The sequence below is a fragment of the Panthera pardus genome, unplaced genomic scaffold (assembly GCF_024362965.1).
Source record: "Panthera pardus isolate Hobbes unplaced genomic scaffold, ASM2436296v1 HiC_scaffold_13, whole genome shotgun sequence".
Classification (NCBI taxonomy): Eukaryota; Metazoa; Chordata; class Mammalia; order Carnivora; family Felidae; genus Panthera; species Panthera pardus.
The window spans coordinates 42,969,987-42,981,999 of record NW_026526688.1 but is presented as its reverse complement, the minus strand read 5'-3'; the positions used below and the strand labels follow the sequence as shown (position 1 = coordinate 42,981,999).

General features: G+C 35.3%; 1 protein-coding gene across 1 annotated transcript in view; it reads right to left on the bottom strand.

The window, feature by feature from the left end:
* Positions 1 to 10,107, bottom strand: part of ADAM18 (ADAM metallopeptidase domain 18) — a 141,537-nt gene extending 131,430 nt beyond the window's left edge. Inside the window, exons 1-2 of the mRNA XM_019440715.2 lie at positions 9,870 to 10,107; positions 9,185 to 9,261 (exon numbers count right to left, since the gene is read on the bottom strand). Of these exons, the coding sequence (XP_019296260.2) occupies positions 9,185 to 9,261; positions 9,870 to 10,107 (315 nt within the window). The remainder of the gene's footprint in view (positions 1 to 9,184; positions 9,262 to 9,869) is intronic.
* Positions 10,108 to 12,013: the final 1,906 nt, after the last annotated feature.

Genomic DNA, 12,013 nt, shown 5'->3' with positions numbered 1-12,013 from the left:
CCTAATATAAAAGATGCAAATGTGCCATAAAAATATAAAACACGACAGGAGGAGAAAAATGGAAAGTTTTGGAATGTGTTTAAATTTAATTTGCTGTCAACTCAACTCATATAACATAGGAAATTATATGTAAACCTCACAACAATCACACATACATACCAAAAGTAAATACACAAAAGAAAATGAGACAGAAATATAAACATAACACTAACAAAAGACATCAAACCACTAGGGAAGAGAGAAATAGAAGAAGAAAGGAATATCCCGAAAACCTTTAGCAAAATGGCAATAACTACATGTCTATCAATAATGACTTTAAATGTAAATGGACCTTAAAATCAAAAGACATAAAATGGTTGAATGGATTAAAAAAAACAAGACTCATCTGTGTTCTACACACATAAGACTAATTTCAGAAGAAAGGACAAACACAAGCTGAAAGTGAAGGGATAGAGAAAGATATTCCATGGAATGGAAACAAACAAAAAAGCTGGCATACCTATATTCATAGCCAACAAAATAGACTCTAAAACAAGGACTGTAATAATAAAGAAAGACTTTACGTAATGATAAAGGGGTCAATTTAACAAGAAGATATAACATTTATAAATATATACACACCCAACATAGAAGCACCAGGACACATAAAGAAATATTAACATATTTAAGCAGAGAAATTAAAAGCTATATAGTAATAGCAGGGAATTTAACCCCCACTTATCTCAGTGGATAGATCAACTAGATAGAAAATCAATAAGGAAACATCTGTCTTAAAAAACATTAAACCAAACAGACAATAGTGCTACACAGAATATTCTATCCAAAAGCAACAGAATATGCATTCTTCTCAAATCCACATAAAACATACTCCAGGACATATCACATGTTAGACTACAAAACAAGACATCATCAAAATACTGAAATCATATCAAGGATCTCTTCCAAATGAGATGGTATAAAAGTCAATTAGAAGAAGAAAACTGGAAAAAAACTATAAATATGTGGAGATTAAACAACATGCTAGTAAACATTCAATGGGTCAAACAAATAAATCAAAGAGATGGGTGGCTCAGTCAGTTAAGCATCTCTTGTTTTGGCTCAGGTCATGATCTCACAGTTCGTGGGTTCAACAGTGGCATTGGCCTATGCATTGACATCATAGAGCCTACTTGGGATTCTCTCTCTGTCCCTACCTCACTCGTGCACACACATTCTCTCTTTCAAAAATAAATAAGCAACATTTTTAAAGAAAGAAATCAAAGAAAAAATACCTAGACATGAATGAAAGCAGAAATACAACATATCAAAATCCTTGAGATGCAGCAAAAGTGGTTCTAAAAGGAAAGATCACAGCAATACAGTCCTACTATATAAGTCTAAGTCTATATCTGAAGGAGTTAGAAAACAAACAAACAAAGCCCAAGGTCAGTAGAAGAAAGAAAACAATAAAGATCAGAGGAGGAATAAATAAAAAGAGACAAAAAATGGAAGAGATCAATGCAACTAAGAGCTGGTTCTTTGAAAAAAAATAAAACAAAATGGACAAACCTTTAGCTAGACTAACCAAAAAAAAAAAACAAAAAAACAAAAAACAAAACACCCAAAACCAAAACAAAACAAACAAAAGCAACAACAAAAAAGAAGACACTAATAAAATCAGAAATCAAAGAGAAGTTAAAACTGACAGCACAGAAATCTAAAAAATCATAAGAGACTATTATGAACAATTACACACCAACAAATTGGACAACCTAGAAGTGTATAAATTCTTTGAAACATACAATTTTCTAAAACTGAATCATGAAGTAACAGACAATCTGATTACTAGTATGGAGACTGAATCTGTAATCAAAAATCTCCCAACAAACAAAAGTCCAGGATCATATGGGTCACTGTGAATACATTCAAAACAAGAAAAAAAAAAAGATTTTGCATGTATTCTTCTTAAAATCTTCCAAAAGCTTAAATAGCAGGAAACACTTCCAAATACATTTTGTGAGGCCAGCATTACTGTGATAGCAAAACCAAGAAGGACACCATGAAAAAGAAAATTATAAGCCATTATCTTTGATCAACATAGATGCAAAAATTATTAGGAAGCAAATTCAACAATACATTAAAATGATCAAACACCAAAATAAAGTGGGATTTATTCCAGGGTTGCAAGAATGTTTCAACATTTGCAATCAAAGTGATATACAATATTAACAAAATGAAGGATGAAAATCATATGATCATCTCCATAGATGCCCAAAAAGCATTGAATAAAATTCAACTCCAATTATGATAAAAGCTGTCAGAAAAGTGCTGATAGGAGAAATGCACCTCAGCATAATAAAGGCCATATATGACTAACCTATAACTAACATCTTACTCAATGAGGAAAACCTGAAAACTTTTCCTTGAAGTTCAGGAAGAAGATAAGGATCCCCACACTCACCACTTTTATTCTACATAGTACTGGAAGTCTTAGCCACAGCAATTAGTCAACAAAAGGAAATAAGAGGCATCCAAAATGAAAAAGAATAAATAAAAATGTCACTCTTTGCAATTGACATGAGATCATATATACAAAGACGCCACCAAAACAAAAATATTAGAATGAATAAATTAAGTAAAGTTGCAGAATATAAAATTACTTGTGCAATCTGTTAAATTTAGATATACAAATAATGAACTCCCAGAAAGATAAATTAAAAAAAAAAAACAATATCAAGAAGAATATCTAGAAACAAATTTTACCAAAGAGGTAAAATATCTGTACACAGAGAACTATAATATATTGATAAAAGAAATTGAAGAAGACACAAATGAATGAAAAGATGTTCTGTGCTTGTGAATTAGAATAATTAATCTTGGTAAAATGTCCCTGCTACCTCTTTTGTTCAGGCCCATGATACTGGCAGGATGGGCAAGTGTAGCAGTTTTCATACTGCCAGGAAGCTCACAGCCACCAATGCATCAGAAGAGGCATGATCAAAGTACATGAAGGCCTATCTGGACACAGCCCTGAATGCCAACCCTTTTGGAGGTGCTTCCCATGCAAAGGGAATTGTACTGGAAAAAGTAGGTGTTGAAACCAAATAGCTAAATTTAGCCATCAGGAAGTGTCTCAGGGTCCAGCTGATCAAGAAAGGCTAAAAAATCACAGCCTTTTTATCCAATGATTGTTGTTTGAATTTTATTGAGGAAAATGATGAAGTTCTGGTTGTTAGATTTGGTTGCAAAGGTCATGCTGTTAGTGACATTCCTGGAGTTTGCTTTAAGGCTGTCAAAGTAGCCAGCATCTTTCTTTTGGCCTTACACAAAGGCAAGAAGGAAAGACCAAGATCATAAGTTTTGATGGTGAAAACATGATAGTAAAAAATTTTCATGTGCCAAAAAAAAAGTCCCTACTACCCAAAGCTATCTATAGATTCAATGCAATCCTTATCAAAATTGTAACATCATTTTTACAGAACAAGAACAAATGACTCTAAAATTTGTATGAACACACAAAAGATCCCTGATAGCCAAAGCAATCTTAAGAAAAAGAACAAAACCAAAGGTATTACTCTCCTTAATTTCAAAATATATTTTAAAGCTGTAGCCATCAAAACAATATGGCACTGGCACAAAAACAGACACACAGATCAATGGAAAAGAACGGAGACCCCAGGAATAAATCTATATACATATGGACAATTAATTTATGACAAAGCATCCAAGAACACAATGGAGAAAGGACTGTCCCTTCAGTAAATAATGTTGGGAAGACTGGTTAGCCACATGCAAAAGAATGGAACTAGACCACTCTCTTACACAATACACAAACATTAATTCAAACTGGATTAAAGACTTGAATGTAAGGCCTAAAATTATAAAATTCTTTGAAGGAAACATAGGCAGTAAGCTCCGTGACATTGGTCTCAGCAATGCTTTTGTGGATCAGACTCCAAAGGCAAGGTGAACAAAAGCAAACGTAAACAAATGGGACTATATGAAACTGAAAGCTTTTGCACAGCAAAGAAAACCATCATTAAAATGAAAAGTTGGCCTACTAAATGGGAGAAGACATTTTCAAGTCATGCATCTAATAAGGGGTTAATCTACAAAATATACAAAGAGCTCACACAACTCAGCAACAACAACAAAATTTGATTAAAAATGGGCAGAGGATCTGAATAGACTATTCACAAAAAAAAAGCATATAGATGGCCAACAGGAACATGTAAAGATGTTCAACATCACTATTATCAGGGAAATGCAAATCAAAACCACAATGAGATATTATCACACACCAATTAGAATGGCCATTATAAAAAAGGCAAGAAATAACTATTGTTGGAGAGGATGTGGAGAAAAGGGAACACTTGTACACTTTTGGTAGAAATCTAAATTAATGCAGCCAGTATAGAAAATAGTACAGAGATTCCTCAAAAAATTAAGAATACAACTGCCACATATCCCTCTGTTCCACTGCTGGATATTTATCCAAATAATATAAAAATGCTTATTCAAAAAGATATATGCACCTCTATGTTCACTGCAACATTATTTATAATAGCCAAGAAATGGAAACAGTCTATATGTCCATCAATGGGGGCACCTAGGTGGCTCAATAAGTTAAGCATCTGACTCTAGATCTCAGGTCAGGTGATTATCTCACAGTTCATGAGTTCAAGCCCCATGCAGGGCTCCATGCTGACAGTGTAAAGCCTGCTTGGGGTCCTCTCTCTTTGCCCCACCCCTGCTTGTGCTCTCTCTCTCTCTCAAAATAAATAAGTAAACTTAAAAATAGATGAATAAAGATGATGTGATATATATGTGAATACACATACACAATGGAATATTACTCAGCCACAAATAAAATGAAACCTTGCCATTTACAACAACATGAATGAACCTTGAAGGTATACTAAGAGGAATAAGTCAGACAGAGAAAGACAGATAGTATATGATTTCACTTATACATGGTATAAGAACAAAACAAATGAAGGAACAAAATTAAAGGAAACAAAACAAAACTCATAGGTAGAGAGAATAGATTGGTGGTTACCAGAGGGTAAAGAAGGTCAAGAGTGGGAAAAATAGGTAAAGGGGATAATTTGTATGGCGATGGATGGTAGCTAGACTCTTTGTGATGATCAATTTGCAGTGCACAGAGATGTTGAATGATAATATTGGATATCTGAAACCTACATAATGTTATATTCCAATATTACCTCAATTTATAAAAAGACAGGGCCCATTTAGAAAATCAATGTATTCTTCAGAATTTATTATTCTCAATAGTAAGAATCTATTATTCTGGTAAATTTAGGATAGGGTGATGAATTTAATGTATAGGGTTGGCTTTTTGAAAAGAAAAAATGAAGACTACCTTCTGAAAAAATATATAATTTAGCATTATTAATACTATACATTAATTGCTTCTATTTAGAAAAAAACATAACTTTACAGGTCAAGATGAAAGACATGACTATAGGCTTACATTCTACACCAATTATAATGAAATAACAAATTTACATTATATATATGTATGTATGTAAAACATAAACATACACATACTACTGTATTCACCTAGCGCCACTTAGCAATTCTTAACATATAAAACTGAGGAAGAAAGGACCCAAGAAACAAGATAGGGAGCGATGCTGTAGCTCCAGCAATAGGAGCTCTTATACAACAGGGACTGAGTTATAACAGTGCTTATCATTTTAATGTGGTGACATTCAGGAACAAGAGAAGACTTAGTGTATGTTTATAGTCAGTGGACTATCTCCACAAAGGCAGACAGATACCTATTCCAGAAAATGCATAATTTCTTTCCAAAACAAACCAATTTCAGAAAAGATCTCGATTTTATGCTGGCCCAGAGTCTGCAAGCTTGGGAGAGGTCCGTGATGTCTATGACTGGAAACGCCTAGGAAGTACAAGAAGCACACATTTCAGAAGACCAGATGACTAATAACCCAGAACTGACGCAAACCTTATCTTTGTAATTCCTATAAAACTACTATAATGTACTATAGCAGACCCAATACATTATCTTAGACCAAATGCAAAACAGAGGCAAAAGAAAGTATGACAGGATCGCAACTAAAATGGCAAGTATACAATACAAAACAATTTAACTTCTGAGGAATGTCTACATCAAGAAGGAAAGATATCAAATTCAACAGATGAAATAAATGATTCCTAAGAAAAATGTAAAGTAGTAAGACAGGACCTGAAAAATAAGTACACTTAACATCCTTAGAGAAGTAACAGGATGTATTACACTGCTAACCTGCTGACAGACAAATATGGAAATGATCCAACTATAGATCATATAAATGAAAATTTAATTGTTGTTTTTTAAGTAAATTATTATTATAAGAGATCGGATATATCTGAAGCATCAAAGCTAAGAAAGTTTCTGAGATTAAATACAAACTAATCTTATAGGTGGAAGATATGCAAGAATAAGTAAAAGAGAAGCTCTTTTCAAAAGGACCTTGGATAGCCAGTCATCAGAATTCTAAGGAAGAACAAAGTTGAATTAATCACATTGCTCACTTTCAAGATCTTCCATAAAGCTACTATAAATAAGACAGCATACTATTGGCCAAAGGAGAGAGAGAAAGAGCTCATAAATAGACCCATTAAAATATAATCAACTGACTTTTTTAATATGCAAAGGTATTTCAGTGGAGAAATGATAGGAATTTCAATTAATGGTGCTGGGAAAATTGGATGCCCATGTCAAAATGTTGAAGCTCAACCCAGATCTCACACCTTACACAAACATTAAAAAAGTATTATAGACGTATTATAAAACTTCTCCAATAAATCATAGGAGGAAACCTAAGTGAACTTAGTGTTGGTAAGTTTTTGGATATGAGAGAAAAATCAAAATCCATTAAAAAATAACAATAAGGTGGATTTGATTTAGTTTAAAATAAACACATTCATAAAACATCAACATCACACACAGCTACTATGAGACAATTATGGATCAAGACAAAAACAAGACAATATCATAACTGTGTTTAAATATGGGCAAAATATAAACATGTTCCAAGCCAGAAAAAAAATGACCAAATATCTCCTTGTTGGGCTACCATGAGAAGCTGTTGCTTCTTAACCAATTACAACTCTAAGATTGTTCTAGCCTTCCCTTCTCCTAGATAAGATTTATTAAGATACACAATCATAGAATCACCTGTACTTCCTGCACTGCATCCAAACCAGAACAAAAGCCTGTTTCTTAAAAACTTCACCAAGCCCCTTAAAGCTAAATCTTAATGTCTTTCTAACACCTTCTTGCTGAGATGCCTCATGGATCCCATTGTGTATTCTTTCTCACCACGATAACCCTAACTTGTTTTGACTTACACTTATGTTCACAATGGTCTTTGGCAGGAAGGCACTGACAGAAGGAAATAAACCCACTGTAACTGTTCTCCTCATCTGAGGACATTCTTCCCAGTGTTATACCAATAACGGCTTCCACGGTTATTTGGCTTCCACATATATACTTAGATAAAATTTCGAGGGTTGGACACCTTCTGCATAATTCCTGTAATATCCCCAAATCCACGCCATTGTTTTAGTGGAAAGTGTGGTTGTCATGAAAAACTGAAAGTGTATGAAAAAAGAATCTTTCATATGTCTAATAAAATTTTTTAAAGACTTGGGATAATAAGGTATTAAAGGAAGAAAATAAGAGAGATAAAGGATGTCTACTATAAGAAATCAAAGGAGACCATTAGCATACTCTATCACAGGGAAAAACAGCTTACAGAATTCCATATATAGAATACAAAAAATGTAGACAGATACTGAACACATTAGGTAAAACTATGTCATGTTCCTCAATGTTGCCATATGCTTTGTGACAGGCAATTTGAAGTAAACAGCTTGAAGTTTAAAGTGACCATGCAGTGACAAACAGAAGTACAAACAGAAGTAAATCAGAAAAAATAAACAAAACATGTTTTATGCAAAGAAGTTTTTCAGAAAAAAGTAGTTTACTTATAATGAAATTGGAGTTATAAATTAAAGATTAGATTCCATGTCCTAAAGCTTATAGGTTTGATGCCCTTAACATTTTTAATCTTTTTTTCTAAATACATGTGTGTATGTATTATATATATATATATATATATATATATATATACATATATATATATATGTGTATATATATTTCCTATTTCAGAAGGTTAATGTAAGAATTAAATGAGATTAGTATAAGAAATACAACTACTCTAAAGGAAATTATTTTATTATGATTTTCAAGTACATTTTCGCACACATTTTATTTTTTATTATAATTGTTCAGTAGTAGAACTTAATCAGGATAAGCTCCAATTCTATATGTCAAAACACAGTTAATGAATTCTTAATTTTTTTAACTTTTATTTCAAAAATTGTTCCTTCAGCCTGAAAATTTTTTCCAGGGTTACCTGGAAATATAATATATTTATATTATTATAATAAATATAATATAATATAATACAATACAATATAATAAAATATATTGACTACAGCATTTTAACAACATGGAAATCTAAACCCCTTTATTGTGGCATCCAGTTTAATATGTAAAATATGAAAACTATACAAATTTGAAATATTTTAGTTGAGAAAATATTCAAGAGTGGATGCCTTCAATTTAACTCTTTTTATATAGCAACTAAGCATTTTCAACTTCTTTTTCCAATTAGTATTTATTTATTATAATCTTTTTCATTATATGCAGGCAAATATGACATTTTTTTTCTTTTTCTTACCTTCTTTCTTTGGCTATTACCTCCACAAAGTCTGATGCTTCTGGGTCAAAATTTTCCTGGAGATCATTTTTTTTTCTTTTTTGTCGTTTTAGTGGCCATTCACAAATTTGTAATAATTGCAGGCTGGACCACTGTTACACATATTTCATACTGATTTTTTTTTCTACCCGTATTACTCCTGAGAAGAGTTTACTATTTTTTGGAAGTTGTGTGCAAGTATGTCAGAAGAAATGGAGAGATGAGAAGGGCACAAAAGTTAGCAGAAGTGTGGGGAAGGGAGGATCAGAATATACTAAGAGACAAAATAACGCAGGGAAATATTTTCCTTTGCAAGTGGCTACAGATCAGTATGATCTGACTTAATGCAAAGGTAAATAAAAAGAGACTTAAAGTTTTAAATTATAAAACAAATATTCTTGATTGTTCACCTGCTTCTCTGAATCTTCACTCTCATTTGACTTTATCTTCCATGGAACTGTGACATGCAGTAATATTTCTTCAGAATCTGCAGTAGGAAAATGGGTTTTTGTGTTTTTTTGCTTTTTTGTTTTTTTTTGTTTTTTTTTTTGGCAACAATCTTCTCGGTTGAGCATGGAGTTCTTAATTCTGAGTACATGGCGGTCTCAAATTGAAAGTAAACTTCCATAGATGTGCCCACCCTCCTTGGTGTACAACTTTCACTAGATTTCCAGGGGCACACTCAAAATGGCTAAGATTCAAACAAATGAACAAAAAGTAGACATTACAGTTCTACAGGACCATCCTACAGGACTGTCAGTGCCCATTTCCTTGGGACTCTGGGGAATAAACCGAGGGCAGGACTCACCCCTCTAGAACCTCTGGCCAGGAAGACTGGCTGCATTTCAACTGCTAAGACTCTAGACCCTGATGCGTGGAGTAGATACCTTGGCTAATATCCTCAGTCACCTACCCGGGCCTGGGGGTGGGGAGGGGGGAGAGATGCTGGGGAAGGCACCAGCAGGAGATCAGAAGGCGAAGGCCATAGGAGGCCATAGGAGTACCACATAGAAAATTGCTCTCCTGGCAGAGCCCAGCCCTGCTTCGAGGCAAAAGGAGAAGGAAATCCAGGCTTCCCAGTCTTCCCAATCTTACCCAGGAGGGCGTGCAGTCCTCCAAGCGCACAGAGCAGTGCAAAGAGAAGGAACATGGCGGGGTCAAAGCGCTTGCAAGCACGACCAAGGCTGAAGGCCGTTGGGCAGCTCTGAGGCTCGCGGGCAGGAGAACGCTGAGGAGTCCAGCATGCTGGCCCGGCCCTGCGGGTGAGGATTGCGCTTGCTTTCAGCTCGCGCTGGCTCACCCTCAGGGCCCTGAGCGGATCAGCGGCTTCCATGGGTCAAAGGAGAGGAAGCACCAGACACAAGCCTATGCCTTTGCACACAACTGATTTGTTCTGGCTAAGTTGTCACTGATCAGACTCTTCATTAGCGACACAGGGGCAACGAGGCATGATTTGTTTCTCTGGTGAAGTTCTCGGTAATTTTGATTCTCTGCGTCATGGTTTTCTGGCATGTTTTTTTATTTGCTGTGATGGAGGAGAGAGGAAAATAGAGACGTTAACCACTTTTACAAGAAATTTCCTGCTTGAATCGTGCTACTGCAGACTTAATTTAGTATCTTTGCAAATAAGGAAAAATCAAGAATATTGATCTTGATCCTGGATAAGGCAATCCAAAAGCGCTTTTCATCAACAGCGTGCCTATTCATACAGTATTAGATTGTAATCAGCTGAAGAAAGGGAAAGGAAACTTTAACAAGCAACGTAGGTGTTTTGTTAACAGTTACTCTGAGCACTAGCAGAAAGCTGTAAAGGTGCTGAGGCAGCAAGGCAAACAGGAAATGTGTCTTGGCTGGACAAGAGCATGCAATTGTCATTAAATATTCTAAGAGAAATCTTAAATCACACATGTCCAAGACCCAACTCAACTTCCACGCATCTCTCACTTTTATCTTCTTATATCCCAGTACACCCTATGCCAAGGATGAATTGTGTCAACAGTTGCAACGTTAAACTCCAGTCAGGCTTCAAACTTGGATCTGCTAGGTGGTAGTATACCTGGGATCCTTAGAAATTCTTATTAAAAATAAGGTAGGCCAGTGATCATAATGCCCTAAAATAAGTTAGTGGTATTGAGGATGATGGAAAGTTGTGGTAGAATCATCCTGATATGTATGTTTCTTAACCACACAAATCACCCACTAAAGTGTACAATTGAATGATTTTTAGGATTTTCCATATATTTACAGATGTGTGCAGCCATCACCACAGTCTATTTTAGTTTCATCATTTCGAAAGGAACCCTGTACCCTTTAATTATCACTACCCATCACCCCAGATCTTCATCCCCCACCTAAACAACCCAGCCATAAGTAACCACTAATCTTTGCCTGTATAGATGTCCCCATTCTGAATATTTCATACAAATAAACAACATATGGGTTTTGTGGCTGGATTTATATACTTAGCAGAATGGTTTTAAAGGTTCATCCATGTTGTAGGGGTATCAGTGTTTCGTTCCTTTTTATGGCTGAATAATATTCCATTGCATGCATAGATCACTATTCATACAATGTTTCTCCATTCATCAGTTGATGGACATTTGGAAAAGGAATCTCTTAGCCTCTGTGATGAGGTACCCCCAGCCCTGAACCAGGAGCATCCTTGTTTATTGAGGGAGACTCTGTAGGTTCTCATTAGATTCCAGCTAGGTTGATGGCTCCCTTATCCATGTACAACACTTTGAGGTGCACTTTGAGAAGTGCACTCATCTTAGTAAGAGGGAGATGGGGAGGGGGACCCTGAAGCAAGAAAATATTTCCCAGAAAAGCTCAGCTCCAGCGAAGGAGGAGGAGCAAGTCTGGCTTCCCCAAAGGACAATGATATATCCTAGATCTCAAATTACATGAGGCCACAGAATTCTCACCTAGAGACACAACAGTTATCTATGACCAGAAACACAGTTGGAGCAATTCCCTGGAGATGGAATGGATGTTAGTGTCTATCTGGGGGTTCGTTCTGGGGCTGGCCTTACCTGGCAACATTTCCTCTCAATATCCCAAAGCTTGGAAGGGATAGGGCAGGGAATCATGGGCAATTGGGAGAGGTGTGGACTGTGGGTGTCCTCAGTGAACAAGAAATGTTCACATCTGGGGATGTGACAGCTTCTCTGGTTCAAAAGTTGCTTATTTTCCCATAAAGGATCACAACATGTAGAAGAATCAATAGACATAAGCCTGCA